General features: G+C 31.8%; 1 protein-coding gene across 2 annotated transcripts in view; it reads right to left on the bottom strand.

The window, feature by feature from the left end:
* Positions 1 to 15940: 15940 nt before the first annotated feature.
* LOC126892367 (zinc finger protein 728-like) overlaps positions 15941 to 20544 on the bottom strand; it is a 57247-nt gene continuing 52643 nt past the window's right edge. For both annotated transcript variants that reach the window (XM_050661887.1, XM_050661886.1), the window contains one exon: positions 15941 to 18239. In XM_050661887.1, the coding sequence (XP_050517844.1) occupies positions 16480 to 18210 (1731 nt within the window). In that variant the 5' untranslated portion in view covers positions 18211 to 18239 and the 3' untranslated portion in view covers positions 15941 to 16479. The remainder of the gene's footprint in view (positions 18240 to 20544) is intronic.

Here is a 20544-nt window from a genome sequence, read left to right as displayed (position 1 = left end):
TAGGCTGCTTTTCTCTGGCCCAGGTAAAAATCTTCGACATATCCATCTCCCACCGCAACTGACGAGATGGTAGTAGGTGCCTAGCGGCATCTGCTAAGATGCCTAGCGGCATCGGCATTTGGCTTGCATATTGTAGAAGCCTTGGAGGTTGTCACCAGGAAATGGGCCAATAAAGTTTTTCAATTAAAAATCTTTTAAAAATATTTAATTTACAAATATTTTTATTAGGTTGAAAAACTTAGTCTTTTATTCTCCAATTTAAAATATATGAACAAAGAAGGTTTTTGATAAAAAAGTGTTATTTCAAAAGATAGAGTATGTGTTTTTATTTTGCAATAAACAAATTTATTTATTTATATCGAAATGTAATAAAAATTAAATTGTATCAATTATTATCAAAGGTCATTCGAATGCCCAATTAGGGCAAACTATCCGCTGTCCTGCGCGTAGCACCAATAATTAATGTCTATTTTAAAAAATTCCTGACGCCGTAGTAGTTAATCGATTTTAATTTTGAAAATTGAAAATGAAAGCTACAGTATACTTCTATACGTAAAAAAAATTTCAACTTGCTATCTCCTTTACTTTCCGTCCTGTAACATTTTAAAAAATGAATTTTTTTTTGCAAAAGCTGGATTGCAAAATTTATTTTGCAAAATCTATTGAACCGATCTTAATGAAATTTACAGTATTGTTTTACTGTATCATAAAGTTCTTCTGGCTGAAATATGAAGGTGCTAAGTCTAGCATAAATGGTTGAAAAACGTAAAATACGAATACTTGTTTTTGTATGGTTTTTTCGCAATTATTGCTATTTTGCAACAACGGTGACTATTTTTTAAATTTTTAACTAATTCTATATTGTAGGAAATTTAATTACGCAACTTTTATGTCAGTACAATTTTCTCGGAAATGAATACTTTTAAAGTTATAATCAAAAAACGAATAAAAAAATCGAATCTTTCCTTCATTTTTTGACATTTTGATTATTTAAACAATGTTCCGGACCTTTTTGAGAGGGAGGATAACCCAAATATTATTATTTGAGTTATTTTCAAGCAATCTCTGCAAAAAAATTTGAGTCACCTCTCAACGTCCAAATGTACTAATATTTTTAGAGATGCGCCCTGGTCTATATATCAATCGACGCAAAATTACACGAAGAGTTCAAATATCAACTTCAAGTTCTACTTTCGATTACTCTGGGTGAAAACCTTGGACCAATTACTTGTTTGTCGAGGTATTTCCTAATTCATTATATTTCGCAAAATAATCGAAAAATAACACAGCCTTTGTAACCGCCACGGAATCCAATTCTTTTTGGGTGACAAATGTTCGTGATCAACAACAAGAAACTTTATGATAAAACCGAATGTCAATATTTTTAATTTTTATTGTCTTGAACACCAGCCAAAAGCAGGTACAGCTGGTTCCAAAAAAACTGATATGACTCTTAGGTATAGCATATTTTGTAGAAAAATGAGCAATGTATTTTGAAGGATAAATACTTATTATTTACATACTGTCACTGTCAAATCTTAAAATTTGCCAGATAACTTATTCTGTTCAACCTCAAAAAATGACTCCACATGCTAGCAAAGAACTAAAAGTAAGAATTGTAACGAAATTCGAACATGGTTGGTCACTATCTGCCGTAGCGAACCATTTTAACGTAAGCAGAACAACAGTTTTTATTATTAATAAAAGATGGAGAGAACAATAAACTCTCGAAAGATTAGTTGTCGAGGCATTACCTAAATAAAAAAAAACAAAAAACTCTTGAAAGAAAGCAAGGTTCTGGAAGACCAAAAATATCTACCGCTCTGTAATGTTTTATAATTAACCATTACAATTTATGAATTGGCATATGTACGTAATCAGGTGTTTGTTTATTTTACTACTTGTCTGTCGTAATAAGTACTATAATATAATGTCAGATCAATCAAATACACTGCTCAAAATGATAAAATCTTACTTAAGAGTCATATCAGTTTTTTTAGGAACCAGCTGTACATTCTTTAAAGTCGAATATTGGGGTAAATAAATAAAAAACCAAGAAGTATTTTACTATTTTATTTCTATAAATATAAAGATGTAATAACTTATACAAAAGTATAACGAATCATTACAATTATACCGATTTGAAAAATTACATAATCTATTTACTACAAAAGCACACTTATCTCAGCTTAGACAGTTTTCCAAGCGTAAATAACATGGACATACGTTAGTTATTTATTATTTATTAGTTAGTTATGTAGCATTTTTATAGGACGTTTTATAGCATTTAACCATTGTTTTTGTCTCTCAGATAATAATTTATTTAGTTGTTTCATGTTTTTGTCTCCAAGATGACAACTTATTTAGTTTTATGCTTAAAATGTAGCATTGACGGTAACCGATAAAACTGAACTTTATGATGAATACTTCGCATTCCACACTTCAAAACACAACAGATAAAGAATAAGGTATAACGACATTGCTACATACCTTTCCTGCTTTTTTGGAATTGTAAATACGCTTAAACTATCCCCTGTTGTTCTTGTCTGACAGCCTCGATATATACATGAAAACCCTCGTCGTTTCGCAGCCATTCCAACAGTAAATAAACCACTCTACTATGTACACACGAATAAATACTGCTCTAATAAACTAATACACTATACACAAATAAAATCAAAACTAAACTTAAAACATAGAAAATAAGTCTATACAAAATATTAAGAGCTACAAACTGAAACAAAAACAAAACACTAACGCCAAGCCAAGCCAAACAAACAACAAACGACGATCATATGTACAAGACAAAAGTCACCAAAATTATTTGCTATTGAGGCAAATTGAGAAATGGCCGATCTCACACATGCGCATAAAAATGTAGTTCATAGATAATCCGTCCGTGTCGGTTCTTTTGGTGACGACGAAGAAAAATAATTTGTTGAGCACATACTGTTGTTAGAGTCTAGATTGTTTGGGTTGGGATAACTACTACAAACATAAAAAACTTACATTTTAATTTGCCACTAAAAATGACATTTGAAATATATTTAAAGATGGCAGCGCTGGACGAGAGTAGCTGAGAGAATTTCGTATGCGACATCCTGAAATATTCTTGAGGCAGCCTGAAGCTGTGTATGCAGCTAGAACTATGGCATTTAATAAGCCTCAAATACAATTTTTTTTAATACGTTGCAAATGACCCTGGAAAAATAGAAACTTGAAGTTCATTGCATTTATAATATGGACGAAAATGGTTTGTCCAGAGTACAGAGGCCTCCAAAAATTTTTGAAAAAACTGGAAGAAGTTGGATCATTGACCAGCACCTAAAGAGACCAGCATGTAAGATGTGTCTGTTGCGTGAATAGTATAGGTAATTTCGTAGAGCCAGCTTTCATTTTCCCTAGGAAAAATAGAAAAGAGGAACTTCTAGACGCTTTGCCTCCAGGGTCCTTGGGATTATTTCTCAAAACTGGATGGATGACAGATGATAACTTCATTTTGTGGTTGGAGTATTTCCTGAATTCGGCAGAGGTATCTCTCGAAGCAAAAGTTTTATTGCTTCTGGATGAACACATGGGCCACAAATCACTGAAAGCATTGGCATTTGCCAAAAAATGGAATACTTATTTTATGCTTCCCTGCTCACTGTACACATCGTATCGAGCCGCTTTATGTTTCTTTCTTTGGTCCCCTGAAAACATTTTATAACCAGGAATGTGCATTATGGTTAAAAAACTATCCAGAACGAGTAATCACACAGAATCAAATCGGCGAACTTTTCAATTATTCTGCTTACGGAAAAGTAGCAAAAATAAAAAATGCTACAAACGGCTTTTTAAAAACCGACATTTACCCACTTAATCCAAGGATTTTCCCAAACGAATTTTTCGAACCAGCTGAGACTACAAATAGAATATTAGAAACAGTCAGTACAGAAGAAAATACGTCTAATCTACCAGTAAATTTGGTCAGGAAAGAAATAGAAGAAAGTAGTGTAATGGAAAAAAACGGTCAAAAGGAGCAAGATAACACTCACTGTTAGGAATTACATGTCATATTGTAGGTATGTGTGTAGTGTTGGAACAGACCTATAGTAGGTAGTGTGTACAGTGACAGTGTCTAGCGCGCACATTGTTCAGGGTCAGCGTAATAGGATAGGTAGTCGGTAGAGAGACATGAAAGAGTACACATCGAACATGGCAACGTGAAGCATCGCATAGTGTATCGTAGTTAGTATATAGAAGTTAGCATGTACTTAGTTTATAGGAAATAAAGTTATTTGAAACTAAAGCCGTTGAGATTAATAACTCGATCCACAATCATCCCTCTTAAATAAAGAAAATGAGACCAGGAGTGATCAGAAAGATAAGAACACGAAAGCAAATATACTTTCAAAAAAATTATAATCACACTGCACGAAATTTCTCCAGTGCCTGTAGCAAGTGAAATTAGAAAAAGAAAGTCACGACAAACAATCTGCGGAGTTTTCACAACTACTCCTAATTTGAAGGAACCCAAGCAGAAGGAAGAAAAGAAAAGATATGAGAATGTTCATCGATTTAAAAGGAACATTTTTAAGTAAGCCAAGTTCCACTGCACAAACAGAAAGTGAAGAAGATCTGTTTGCAGCCGAAGATGATGAGGATGATGTGGCTTGTCTTTACTTCAATGATTTATTTAGAAATTCTCGGTTTAGGGAGTACTGGATTAGTTACATAAAATGCAATAATTCAGCACATTGTGAATGTGCCGGGGTGTCTGCAGAAGTAAAAAAGTTTATTTGTAAGCTTTGCCAAGACTGATTTCTGTATTTCTTAATTTACCTACCTATTTTTTATGTTTTCATGTTGTTACCATTTTTACCTTGTGTTTTGAGCATATAATATTCCGTTTTACACCCCTATGATTGTGTCGTTCTAAATGATAAATGTTTGTAAAATGACATAGTGTAAGGTTTTTAAAAAATTCTTTAAAACGTATTTAAAGGAATGTGTTACATTTTTTTCAGATCAATATTTCGAATGGTATCTGCAAAAAAATGTCACAAATAAAAAGTATGTCATTTTAGGACACCTCCTATAAAAATGTTTTTAAACCTTACAGTTTCAAATATTAATAGTAAATATAGTTTTTCTAATTAAATTTTTTTTAACACGTTGATGTGTAGTGCGTCAAATGTATAAGCAAGTTGTGACTATATGTATGTATTTTGCAAAGTAGAATAGAGAAATTACTGTTTTTTTGGCGCTTATAGTTTATGGAAACAATGAGTTTTTTTACTGTTTTTTTGGCGCTTATAGTTTATGGAAACAATGAGTTTTTTTTAATATTTTTTGTAAACATTTGGACGACGACCATGAACGTCGCGTCGTGTCACAATTACCTGTCAATATTACCTCCGAATTCTATCCTACTGCATGGATTTTAATAAAATTTTGGGAATAGCCTCTTAGTCTGGGCTGATTATCGGAGAATAGGCCATTTTTGGGAAAAGTTATTTACCAGCAATTTTATTGCTGGAATCGAATCTTATTATTGTATATATTGATAATATAGATATGCAAAGTCCGCAGATAGTGTACTACTTTTTTTATAAACAAAATGGCGCCCGAAAATCGTGTTTTTTTCAATTTTTGCTCTATAACTCCAAAGATTTTAACTTTAGACCAAAAATACTCAAATAAAAATTCACCGCAATTAAATTCTGCATAGAGACGTGTTTTTTTCGATTTACTTCGACGAAAACTTTCCCCGGAAAAAGCGGGTTTTTCCAACAAAATATTTAATTTTCAACTAAACTTTTAGATAAGTAGTTGTTAATCAATAATTAAATAACTTGGTAACGTAAACGCCCTTTCCGCGTGTATTATAATTCCAGAAGGCGATGAAAATTGAATGAACAGTTTAGCAGAAATTGAAATGTTAATTAAAAAATTACGGTCGCTATAATAACGACAATAATTATGATGCATAAGAATAACTATGATTTTTTCATAAAAAGACACTATACCTATCTAATGTACTTTACAGAATTGAAATTGGAATATTTAAGCGGTCTCAGAAATATTTTAAATTTATAAACAATTTTTTGGCTTATAAACAAATAGAATATCTCGGGAAATATTAAACTAAATTAAATTGCGAAAACGGTATTCGAAAGACAGCGGGAGGACGCTTCTTTTAAAAGAATAAACGTTTAATTGTGACGAGTTGTTCCTGACATACAACCGGTCAAAGTTGACCGAAATTTACGGCAAAGATATAAACAATAGGATCATAATTTTCAAACCATCACCTTTTTATTTTTGTCCTCTTTCTCCACACCAATTTTCATACCTTTAAAGTCCTCATAACATATATTATTATAATAAAAACTATCGATAATACGTGTGAAAATTGCCAAAAATAGCAAAATTCCAATCAAAAATTAAGTTGGAGAAAATGTAACCCTCAAAGTTCAAAATCGGTATACGTTAAAAAAATGCATTTTCTCGGCTTCCCATGGAGCAATTTCCTTCATTCTTTTTTTGTTCCCAAGTAACTCGAGTAGAGCCATCGAACTAACGCATCATTAAATGTCAAACTTGCTTTTGTTTTGTTATAATAAATTAATTTATTTATTATAACACAATATTTTAATTTGTTTAAATAAAAATTGTTTAAATAACTATACAGCTTTCAAATGAGAATATTTATGTTTTTAACTTTAAAAGGTACACTTGCAGTAAGTGTATCTAAAAAAAGCCTACAACTGGAAAAAATATGTAATTTTCTGTTCTTATAAATAAATTAATCTATTATAACAAAACAAAAGCAAGTTTGACATTTAATAATGCGTTAGTTCGATGGCCCTACTCGAGTTATTAGGGAACAAAAAAAGAATGAAGGAAATTGCTCCATGGGAAGCCGTGAAAATGCATTTTGTTAACGTATACCGATTTTGAACTTTGAGGGTTACATTTTCTCCAACCTAATTTTTGACTGGAATTTTGCTATTTTTGGCAATTTTCACACGTATTATCGATAGTTTTTATTATAATAATATATGTTATGAGAATTTTAAAGATATGGAAATTGGTGTGGAAAAAGAGGACAAAAATAAAAAGGTGATGGTTTGAAAATTATAATCCTATTGTTTATCTTTGCCGTAAATTTCGGTCAACTTTGACCGGTTGTATCTCAGGAACCACTCATCATAATTAAACGTTTTTTCTTTTAAAAGAAGCGTCCTGCCGCTGTCTTTCGAATACCGTTTTCACAATTTAATTTAGTTTAAAATTTCCCGAGATATTCTATTTGTTTATAAACCAAAAAATTGTTTATAATTTTAAAATATTCCTGAGGCTGCTTAAATAGTCAAATTTCAATTCTGTAAAGTACATTAGATAGGTATAGTGTCTTTTTATGAAAAAATCATACTTATTCTTATGGATCATAATTATTGTCGTTATTATAGCGACCGTAAATTTTTAATTAACATTTTTAATTAACATTTCCATAGACTTCTGGAATTATAATATATACGGAAAGGGCTTTTACGTTACTAAGTTATTTAATTGTTGATTAACAACTACTTATCTAAAAGTTTAGTTGAAAATTAAAGATTTTGTTGGAAAAACCCGCTTTTTCCGGGGAAAGTTTTCGTCGAAGTAAATCGGAAAAAACACGTCTCTATGCAGAATTTAATTGCGGTGAATTTTTATTTGGGTGTTTTTGGTCTAAACTTAAAATCTTTGGAGTTATAGAGCAAAAATTGAAAAAAACACGATTTTCGGCCGCCATTTTGTTTATAAAAAAAGTAGCACACTATCTGCGGACTTTGCATATCTATATTATTAATACATACAATAATAAGATTCGATTCCAGCAATAAAATTGCTGGTAAATAACCTTTCCTTGTATTTTGCTAATTAGCCCAGAGTGTCTGCTTATCTCCTAATTCAAAGTCTACTCTATATACTATGGCGCTGTTGTCCTGGGAGCGGTTCCCACTTCTTCTCGGAGGTGGAAAATATTTTGTTTAAAATAACCACGGAAGTGGCTAGAGAACCTAATTCTAAGCAAAACATGTTATATACTTTGTTTTTTAAACTCAATACTTTTTGAGTTATTCGTGGTTGAAAATTGGCCATTTTCATTGAAAGATGACACCTTTTCGGGCGGTTTTTTGCGAATACCTTGAAAACTATGCATTTAAGTAAAAAAAACTATGTATATAAAAAATTTTTGCAGCTTATAAGAAAATCAAGAGGTTCGTTCCTTCATAAATCTTTTAGTTATAATACAAAAAGAGATATGGTAGGTGAAAAGAGTATGTTTTTTTGGTGCATGCTCAGATAGGTGTATTCAACTTGAAATAACAGACAAACGGTCGATTTTAGGTGTATAATGCTCCCAATACCTTTTGTAGTGGTTGAAAACGCCTTTAAAATAAGCAATATTAGATGTCGATTACATTCAAACTAAGCGAGATATGCTGCAAAACAAATTGATCACTAATGCATTTTAAAAAAAATGAGTTTATTTAACCCCTTATCCACCAAAATTTAAATGCATTGTTTTCTTTCTACATTACCTTTTATTATAGTGTTATTTCTATGTTAAAAAGGTTAGACGGGTTTAAAATAAATGGTTCTTGAAAAAACAAGATCAAATTATAGAGCGAATTTTTAAATTTTTTTAAAAATCCTCTTTTTTCTCCATGTAACTTGAAAATGATAAGAGATACAGTAATGAAAAACAAAAACAAAATGTTTATCTAAAAATCCTACATTTTTGTATGGTACGTATCTCTTATCAATTTCGAGTTACATGGAGAAAAACGAAGATTCTTAAGAAAATGTAAAAATGCGCTCCATAATTTGATCATATTTTTTTGAAAAAGCATTCATTTTAAACCTGTCCAACTTTTTAGAGAAATAACACTATAATAAAAGGTATCGTAGAAAGAAAACGATGCATTTATATTCTGGTGGATGAGGGGTTAAATGGACTTCTCATTTTTTCTTTTTTCTTAAAATACATTAGCCATCAATCTTCTTTACAGCATATCTTGCTTAGGTTAAATGGAATCGATATTTAATATTACTCATTTTAAATGTCTTTTAAGCCCTACAAAAGGTATTTATAGCAGTATACACCTAAAATCCATTGTTTCTCTGTTATTTCAAGTTGAATACCCCGATTTGAGCATGCAACAAAATAACAAATTTATTTCACCTACCATATCTCTTTTTGTATTATAACTAGAAGATTTATGAAGGAACGAATCTCTTTGTTTTTTATAAGCTATAAAAATGTTTTATATATACAGTGATGAGCGCGCTAATAACCGGCAAAATAGCACAAAAGATGGAAAACGTATAAGTTTTGAGATAAAAAGAAATGAAACTAGGCGAGCTGGGAAATTTAGCGATATTAACCCATACATTTACATTATATTCATTCTTTCCCACCTTTAAACGTATCGCACAAGTTTGGCAACTGCCACTGTCACAGTGACAGTTTTAGTTTACATAATCCTCTGATACGTGTAAAGGTGGGAAACAATCAATATAATGTAAATGTATGGGTTAATATCGCTGAATTTCCCGGCTTGACTAGTTTCATTTCTTTTTATCTCAAAACTTAATACGTTTTTTATCTTTTGTACTATTTTTCCGGTTATTAGCGCGCTCATCACTGTTATGTATATATTTTTTAGTTAGATGCATAGTTTTTTAGGTAGTTGCCAAGAACCGTCCGAAAAGGAGTCATTTTTCAATGAAAACGGCCAATTTTCAACCACGAATAACTCGAAAAGTAAAGAGTTTAAAATATTACCAGAGAACGTCAGTTCTCGCCAGTGGCGCACAACCATCCTACATGCGACACTATATATACACGAAATTTTCGATTTTATAAATCTGACTGAATTGAAAATTGAGCCAAATCCCATCTTAAAGTTTAGGAAAAGACTCGCCCATCCATATGTCAATCATACATTTTGGTCCAAGGGTGTGGATTTTACGGCCCTTTCCATTTAGCGTCTATTTTTCGTTCTCGTCCCCAAAATAGTATGATAAAATTGATCCAAATAATGGCATAACCCAGACATCCAAAGTGAAAGTTATCCTCCAACACCAAATTGTTCTATATGGTCCACATAATGTTCAGAAAAAAGTCACACCATTTTGAGCGTCGGGTTTGGGGGGAGAAATCGGTAAATTCGTAGTTTTTTACGTTTTTCGTCAATATTTCTAAAACTATGCGGTTTAGCATGAACCACCTTCTATACAAAAATACTACATTAAATTTGAAATAAAAAAGGTCCTATGCATAATCCTTCTAAAATGAAAGGTTCCAAAGTTACGGAGGTAGTATAGTGTAATTGGTCCAAAAAAAACGTCTAACCCAGACATCCAAAGCAAAAGTTTTCCTCCAACACCAAATTGTTCTATATGGCAAACATATTGTTCAGTAAAAAGTTACATCATTTTGAGCGTCCGGTTTGGGGGGCAGATGGGAGAGAAGTCGGTAAATTAGTAGATTTTTTACGTTTTTCGTCAATAGTTCTAAAACTATGCTTTAGCGTAAACAATGTTCTATACAAAAATGTTGTACATAAAATTTAAAACAAAAAAGGTCCTATATATAGTTGTTATAAAATTAACGGTTCCAGAGTTACGGAGGGTGAAAATTGGAGGTTTTCGATACTTTTTATATTATTTGGACAATTGATGATGATTTTGGGTGGTGAGGTTGACGTTTCTTCAAGGGCTTATCACTAACATACCATCGGCCACTGAAATAGAAGATTTTATTTACAAAAAGATTTCTTTCATCAGTAATAATATTATAAATTGCTCAAAAAATATAAAAAGTATCGAAAACCTCCACTTTTCACCATCCTTAACTCTGGAACCGTTGATTTTATAACAATTATGTATTGGACCTTTTTTGTTTTAAATTTTATGTAGAAAATTTGAGTATCGAACATAATTTACGCTAAAGCATAGTTTTAGAAATATTGACGAAAATCGTAAAACAACTACTAATTTACCGACTTCTCCCCCATCTCCCCCCCAAACCAGACGCTCAAATTGGTATAACTTTTTACTGAACAATATGTGGACCACATAGAACAATTTTGTGCTGGAGGAAAACTTTTACTTTGGATGTCTGGGTTAGGCCTTTTTTTGGACCAATTATAATATACTATCTCCGTAACTTTGGAACCGTTCATTTTAGAAGGATTATGCATAGGGCCTTTTTATTTCAAATTTTATGTCGAATGTTTTTGTATAGAAGGTTGTTCATGCTAAACTGCATAGTTTTAGAAATATTGACGAAAAACGTAAAAAACTACGAATTTACCGACGCTCAAAATGGTGTGACTTTTTTCTGAACATTAGGTGGACCATATAGAACAATTTGGTGTTGGAGGATAACTTTCACTTTGGATGTCTGGGTTTGGATCTAGTTATACTGTACTAAAACTCCCAAAAATTTTTCCAAAAATCCCTAAAACTCCCAAAAGTCCGACCTGTGCGGCTTCTGATAGTAGTGATCATTACCTTTCCAAAGCATGTCTAATTTTGAAAATCGGTGATACCATTCAAAAGTTAGATAGCTCACAAATAAGACACAATTTCTATTTAAAAAAGAGAAAATGTTTGTGGATATGTATGTATGTATGTGTGTGGAAAAGTTTAACCGATCTGAATTTTTTTCTGTGTTTCAAGAGGGTATCAGGGCCGATTCAGAACCAGATTAGTTTGTGAGTTTTGACCACCTATATGCCAGCTATAGGACTAAAACGGCATATTTTTTGGGGGTATATGTCTTAAGTTCAAGAAAAGACAGGAGAACCGCAAATACACACTGCTCAGTATAGCCGAAAAACTGAAAAACTAAACTTTGAAAAGTTTGGATTTTCGACAATTACTCAAAATTTCAACCTACGAATTTCGTCAATAACAGAGCGTGTGTAGGACGATTCTAGACGCTTCTAACGGTGTATACCTCATATCTGGGAAAATTCGAATTTTTAAGTTACAGGCTATATAAGTATGATCAAATCTATTTCATATGGGAAAAATTTTTTTAAGCTCAATAATTCCTGTAATACCTTCAGGTATCATACTTGACCTTGGATGCATCAGATACTACTTGTCAATACGTTTCAAAGCCATGTTTAGTGATCAAAATCGGTCAAGCCGTTTAGAAATTATCGAGCTCCAAAACTATAATCCCTTTAACAATTATCGCCGAAATGGTTCATGTAGTTGTAGTTGTTATGGCGCTAAATTTGGTTTAGTAATCCGAGTTGATTTGCCGACCATCGCAATATTTTTTTTTCAATCTATTGCGAATAGAACAAAATCTAGTGTACATTCGATGGACACAAAGAATTATATTTAAAAAAGTATTAGGATGGTTGGGATATGAACTCGGATTGCCCTATCGAAAGTTTAGTGTCATGACGCATACAATATTCCAGCTACAAAAGAGCTAATATGAATATTATGTGGCGCGAAAATGTATAGTCCGTCTAGAAAGTATCCGGAAAAAAGAAAGCAGAATTATAATTTTACGGTATTTATTTCTATCACATGAAATATAAAATTTCAACATATAATTCATCTCATTTACTTATACAACCTCCATTTAAATCTAAACACTTAACTAAACGTCCAGGTACACCCGAAACTAGGTCAAGGCCATAATTTTCGGTAACGGTGTTCCAGGCCTGTAAAACTGACCGAATCAAACCTTCTTTATCTCGTGGCGCTGCTCGTTCCACTTCAATCTTTATCAGTCCCCATATGTTTTCAATGGGGCTAAGATCTGGAGATGCTACTGGCCACGGAATTGTTGCCAATTCGTGTTCTTGCATCCAAGCTCGAGTATAAGCAGAAGTATGGCATCTTGCATTATCTTGCTGAAAACGGCACCCCTCTGGATAGAAAACATGAGCCGCTTCAAGAAGAAAACCATTTAGAATGTCACAATATTTCGCACTATCAACAGTACCATTAACTATACAGAGAGGTGTAGCAACACGCTGAGATATTGCTCCCAAAACCATTATTTTAGTGCGAAATTTGGAAGATTTTCTCTTGATATGACTTTTAGATAAATTGCACCAAGCTGGAAACAACTTTCATCAGATATAAAGACATTATTAAAATTATCTTCTCGAAAACGTTGACAAAAATTTATTCTTCGTTGCCTTTGCAGAGGTGTCATTGTAGAAATTTTTTTGGATTCCTTGATATGTAGTCCTGCTTTTTAAATGACATGGGGACGGTTTCTGAGCACACTTTTATTCTTCATTGATTTCCAAATCTGTTCGCTAATTTTCGAAACCCTAGGCGCAGATTTTGTCCTCCTAAAGCCACTAAAGCATTTAAATTGTTTCCGCGAATCTTTATTGTCTCATACACTGCACTTTTTCCGAGTTCAGTCAATTGCACTAATTTTTTAACGTTTCAGACCCCCTTTCTATACAAATATTCCACCACTTTTCTTTTTTCTACTTGGGACATTATTTTACAAATTTTAAGTCTGTTTACAAACAACAATATTTGACAGATAGTGTTGTCATGCGATTTTTTCCATAACCTACTATCGGCACCTACTTGATGCATTACTTTTGTCTTAAAATGATACAAAAAGGAAATCTATTAAAATTAAGAAAAATATAAAATTCCGGATACTTTCTAGACGGACTATATTTTCATTTTGATGAAAAATAAAATTCTAGTTTTATTTTGAAAGATTTTTCCATAATATTTGCTAAATTTGAAGTAGAACGCGCCACAAGAGCTTCAAAATGCAAACTGTATCAAAGTTACTCTTTTGTGGGGCGTTTTACTTACTCCTTTTGTAGCTGGAATATTGTATGCGCCACTCATTTTTACGGCGTGTAGTGATTTTTTATTCTTGTATATTATACAGGGTGGTTCATCTTGTTCGCCTCGGTGTCTGTAGGGAAAACCACTAGATATTTTAAAAAAATTTCTTCACAGAAATATACAGGGCCATTAATACTACAATCTAAAAATAACGTAAATTATACAGGGTGCTCCAAAAAAGACTGGTATATCAAAGTTATATTTTTTCTTATAGAGTGCCCTATATCTGATGACATTATTAAATTGACCTTGAAAAATAAGCTATATTTTCATAATGGTTCCCTATACCTAAATAGAGGGTATTTTGATTTATTTCGATTTTTATAAAAATGTAAGGCTTTATAAAAAAATAAATATCTACGAATCTAAGAATCAGTAACAAATTCTTTCTTGGATCTTAATAATACACTATTTAGCATACTTAAACAGATTCTAACTGCAACAAAATTTCTTACAGGGTGGTCAAAATATGAGATTTTTCTATTAACAAATTCAAGCTGTAATTAACTTACTTATTTTAAATGCAACACCCTATATCTTACTAGTCTATCGCGTAGAAAATATACTTAGCTTTCAATTTGTATTAGGATTTTCTATACCTATTTTTTTACAGATTGGTCAAAATATTAGATTGTTCTATTAACAAATTCAAGCTGTAATAACTTACTTATTTTAAATGGAATACCCTGTATCTTACTAGTCCATCACGTAGAAAATTTATTTACCTTTCAATTCTTAGTAGGGTTTCCTATACCTATCTCCTTTCATTTGTTAAATATTTAAAGATTTCCTAATTTGTAAGCTTTAAAAATTAGAATTAAGTAAATGTCGTTTTTAGTGGTTATGTACAACACATCACCAACACCGGCAATATACTTAGACAAGATACTGTCATTAACAAAATTTTCATTGTTATCATGTAATCACACAGAGTGTTGTATTATTTTAGTTGATTTTGGCATACATGTGACATTGAATAATATGTTTATATTAAACTACATACCGCATATTAGATGGCATAATCTGGAAGATATTTAAATTATATTTTATTCCGTGTAAGTATTTTCCATATCTTAAACCAACGGTTATTAAGTAAAATTAAGAACACCACTTTTTGTTTGAATCTTTGCATCGCAATTACAAACAATTAAATGTAATGGCTACTATGACGAAAACGAGCCTATTATACAAAAATATGTAAAAATGGGTAGTTACAGAATAACATGGGAATTTATATTTATAGAATAACATGTGTATTGAGAATGTTTACATGGAATTGAAGAGATTTTAAATATCTTCCATTATAAAGAATAGAATATCGAGTATGTCATTTAAAATAAGAACACTCTGTGTGATTAAATGATAAAAATGTGAATTTTATTAACGAAAGTATCTTGACTAAGGTATTTAAGTATATTGCCGGTATTGGTGATGTGTTGTACATAACCACGACATAGGTACTTAATTCTAATTTTTAAAGCTTACAAATTAGGAAATCTTTAAATATTTAAAAAAGAAGGGAGATAGGTATAGGAAACCCTAATAAGAATTGAAAGCTAAGTAAATTTTCTACGCGTAAGATACAGGGTGTTCCATTTAAAATAAGTAAGCTATTACAGCTTGAATTTGTTAATAGAACAATCTAATATTTTGACCACCCTGTAAAAGATAGGTGTAGGAAACCCTAATATAAATTGAAAGCTAAGTAAATTTTCTACGTCATAGACTAATAAGATACAGGGTGTTCTATTTAAAATAAATAAGTTATTACAGCTTGAATTTGTTAATAGAACAATCTCATATTTTGACCACCCTGTAAGAATGTTTGTTGCAGTAAGCATCTGTTTAGGTATGCTAAATGGTCTATTATTAAGATCCAAGAAAGAATTTGTTACTGATTCTTAGATTCATACATAATTATTTTTTTTCTAAAACCTTACATTTTCATAAACATCGAAATAAATCAAAACACCCTGTATTTAGGTATAGGGAATCCTTATGAAAGTATAGCTTATTTTTTAAGGTCAATTCAATAATGTCATCAGATATAGGGCATTCCATAAGAAAAAATATAACTTTGATATACAACTCCTTTTTGGAGCACCCTGTATAATTCACATTATTTCAAGATTGTAGTATTAAAGGCCCTGTATATTCCTATGAAGAATTTTTTTAAAATATCAAGTGGTTTTCCGTAGAGAGACCGAGGCGAATAAGATGAACCACCCTGTATATACAACAGTTTTTGTTTAGAATTAGGTTCTCTATTCACTTCCGTGGTTAAAATTTTCCACCCACTTGAAGGGCTGGGAACCGACCCCAAGATAAAAACGCCATAGTATATAGGATAGACTGTTTCTTGGGCTATTTCCTACTTACTGTGAAAATATCAAGTAAATTGATGCAGTAGGATGGAATTCGGAGCCAAATACCCTCATTGACTGCCTTATAATGTGACATTTTTTGTCACAACTCGTTATTTTAAAAGTGTCGTCTATAGACGTTGGGTCACATTACATCAATGGAAATTAGACGTCTATAGGCGTTCTATCCATCAACGTGTTAAGTTTAAAACAAACGTCAAGAACTGTCTGTAGAGTGCACACTCAAATGTGTTTTCAAATCACCTCGTTCACAAAATTCCTCTAAACAAATTTCACACTCGTAAAGCTTTTCTCTAGCGTGTATTTTCGAATGATCTTTTAACATACTTTTTTGAGAAAATTGCTTAAAACAAATGTCACACTTGTGAGATTTTTCTCCATTGTGTATTAGCAAATGTTTTTTCAAGTGACTTGCTGTAGTGAACTGCTTAAAACATATTTCACACTTGTGAGGTTTTTCTCCAGTGTGCACTCTCAAATGTACTTTCAAATTACCTGCTGTGGTACACTGTTTGGAACAAATTTCACACTTGTGAGGTTTTTCTCCAGTGTGCACTCTAAAATGTTTTGTCAAATGAGTTGCTTCAGTAAACTGCTTAAAACAAATTTCGCATTTATAATTCTTTTCTCCAGTGTGTATCCTTAAATGCTTTTTTAAAGTCCCTGCTTCACTAAATTGCTTAAAACAAATTTCACACTTATAAGGTTTTTCCCCAGTGTGCACTCTCAAATGTTTTTTTAGGTGATCTGCTTGAATAAATTGCTTAAAACAAATTTTACATCTGTGGGGTTTTTCTCCAGTATGAGTTCTCAAATGTATTTTCAAACTACCTGCTTCAGTAAATTGCTTAGAACAAATTTCACACTTGTGAGGTTTTTCTCCAGTGTGCACTCTCAAATGTGTTTTCAAGTAATGTGAACTAGTAAAATGCTTAGAACAAATTTCACACTTATAAGGCTTTTCTCCCGTGTGCGTCCTTAAATGCTTTTTCAAACTTCGAGATTCACTAAATTGTTTAGAACAAATTTCACACTTCTTGTAAGTTTTTTCTTCAGTGTGAACTTTAGTGTGCCTTGTTAAATAATGTTTGAAAGCAAACTGCTTATAACAAATTTCACACTTGTGAGGTTTTTCCCCAGTGTGTGTAATCAAATGTCTATTGAAATTATTTGCTAGAGAAAACTTTTTGAAACAAATGTTACACTTGTATGCTTTTTCTTTAGTGTGAACTACCATGTGTGGAGTTAACTCGCTTTTTCGAGCAAACTGCTTGAAACAAACTCCACATGTGTACGGTTTTTCTCCAGTGTGTACTCTCAAATGCTTCTGCAAATTGCTTGCTCTATTAAACTGCTTAAAACAAACTTCACACTCGGGAGGCTTTTCTCCACTATGCACTCTCGAATGTGTTTTCAAATCACCTATATAAATAAACTGTTGTAAACAAATTTCACACTTGTAAGGTTTTATTCGAGTGTGCACTCTCAAATGTTCTTTCAAATTACTTGCTGTAGTGAACTGCTTAAAACAAATTTCACACTTGTGAGGTTTTTCTCCAGTGTGCACTCTTAAATGGTCTTTCAAATTACCTGCGTGACTAAATTGCTTCAAACAAACTTCACACTTGTGAGGTTTTTCTCCAGTGTGTACTTTCAAATGACTTTTCAAATTACCAGCTGTAGTACACTGTTTAGAACAAATGTCACACTTGTGAGGTTTTTCTCCAGTGTGCACTCTCAAATGAGGTTTCAAAGACCTGCTGTGACTAAATTGCTTAAAACAAATATCACACTTGCGCGACTTTTTTCCAATGGGTCTTCTCAAATGTTTGTCCACAACTTTCTTATTTTTATTTACTGTTTTTCCTTCAGCATGCGGATCCATGTCAATTTCTTCGTGAGATAACTGTTCACTTAGTGCTTCCATAATTTACATATCATGTTCTTGGAGATAATCTAAAAATCAAAACTAACTATGAATATAATACAAATTTTATAAGAAGGAAAAATGAATGTAAAACCATCGAAATGTAACATACCCCAGGCTGTGGGCGAAAAACGTGTTATAATTCAGGAATTTTTGAAAACTATCAAGTGTTGTTAAGGACGATGTCAGGAATAACTTCTACTAAAATGTAACCAAAAATCTTGTGCGTTTTTTTATTTATGACGTTTTTCATTTACAAATACGAATACAAAATATTAATATTTTGTATTTTGACCACGGCATCCGATTTAGGGGTCGAAATGTTAATAAAATAATTTTTTTAGTAAAATTGTGGCTTATTTCTCATTTAAAATAGTTGATTAAATATAATGCAATGGCAAAAAACGGCAATTATGGATCTTTAGCAGGCTGTTTTACAATAACAAATCCACGAAATTAAACTTGCAACAGCTCACATTGTAGGTTCTTTAATTTACTACAACTTTCTATTTAAAAGTTTTCCTCTAAAATGAATATCCTAAGCTGAAAAATTAAAAATCTTTAAAAATTGCAAATTTAACAAATGAAAAGCGTCATAAATAAAAAAGTACACAAAATTTTTGGTTACATTTTAGTAGAAGTTATTCCTGGCAACGTACTTTACAACACCTAGTAGGTTTCAAAAACTCCTGGATTATATCTTGATATCGACCTATTCTTCCCCCACAGCTTGGACTAATAATCAAATTAAAGGTTATTAACAAAACGCAAAACTGCTGAAGTGTAATGAATCTCAATGATATAAATATGTTTTTCTACAACCTAGGGAATAACGTCCTAGGGAATTAAATTTAAATAACTAGTTAAATACTGTCAAGTTGACAAATAACAACCTAAGCAAAACGTGGTAAAACTATGGTTACCACAATGAAGTTATGACTATTGCTGGTAAATGTAATTATTTGAAAACTAATTAATTAAAAATTCATTTAAATTTTTTGCATATAAAGAATAATTTAGTCGGGCATTAAACGTTGAAGGCACCACGAGTATTATCGATAATAACGTATTCGGTCAACGTAGGTATATCCCTCGGGATAATGGCCCTCGGTATATACACCATTGACCTCAAGCGTTATTTTCCTTATAATACCCTTGGTACCTTAATAGCTGTTAGAAACTTGTGTTTATTTTACTCCAGGGAAATAAGGCAAATTAATACCTATATTATAAATACAAAAATGCCCATGACAATTCGGAGGAGAATTTTAGTTATTAACAAATAATATAAAATAAAAAGGAAAAGATTCCTCTCATTGGCTGTATACTATAATAAAAAACTTACTAAGGAAGTAAAACTTCCCGTGTAGGTAGATGGTATGTATATAAATTCGTAGGTAGATGGTATCTACCATCTACCTACAAGTGAAGTTTTACTTCCTTAGTAAGTTTTTTAAATAATATGAATTTTGCGAAAATGAACTTCAGACTTTGATATTGCATGAAAAGTTGAGTCAATCAGTCTGTAGACTACACAAATAATTTTAAGATGATTCGTCATTAGTTTAAATTTTATTCAATTTGCGATGCTATTGCTCAAAGAATGATAATGATACAGCGATTTTGCGGCTACCATATGAAAGAAGAAGACCTATACTTTCAATATTTTCAATAAAAAATCAACAAGTCAATTTTACCATTGCAAAAACATTTTTGTAAGGCAAAAATAACTTTGTTAACTGTGTTAATATTAAATGTAGACTAACTCCACTTTAATATTATTTGTAAAGCTGATATTTTTACAAAAATTAATCAGAAAAAAATTTGCCTAGATCATGGTATGGTCCGAAGTAGGTCATATCGTTGTTCATTGCGCATTACATGGCCCAGGTATTCCAGTTTGCGACGATTTATGGTTACGACTAGTTCGCGCTCTTTACCCATTCTATGTAGAACTTCTTCGTTGGTAACTCTGGCTATCCAGGAAATCCTCAAAATGCGTCTATAGCACCACATCTCAAATGCTTCGAGTCTCTTCAGTGATGCTTCAGTTAAGGTCCATGACTCCACGCCATATAAAAGAACGGAGAATACGTAGCACTTTGGTAAACGGATTTTTATTTCCAATTTTATATCGTGGCTGTTAAAGATTTTTTTCAATATTATTTGTAAAGCTGATATTTTTACAAAAATTAATCAGAAAAAAATTTGCCTAGATCAATTAAGGTCAAAGCAAGTAGCTTTTTTTATTTAATTCACAGATACTTTGTTTGTAACAATTAATAGTGCAGTCACTGAAGGTGGATATAAGCTATTACCTCCGATTTCGTTGAA

The sequence above is a fragment of the Diabrotica virgifera genome, chromosome 9 (genome assembly GCF_917563875.1).
Source record: "Diabrotica virgifera virgifera chromosome 9, PGI_DIABVI_V3a".
Taxonomy (NCBI): domain Eukaryota; kingdom Metazoa; phylum Arthropoda; class Insecta; order Coleoptera; family Chrysomelidae; genus Diabrotica; species Diabrotica virgifera.
The sequence above is the reverse complement of the archived record's forward strand: the minus strand, read 5'-3'. Positions and strand labels throughout refer to the sequence as shown.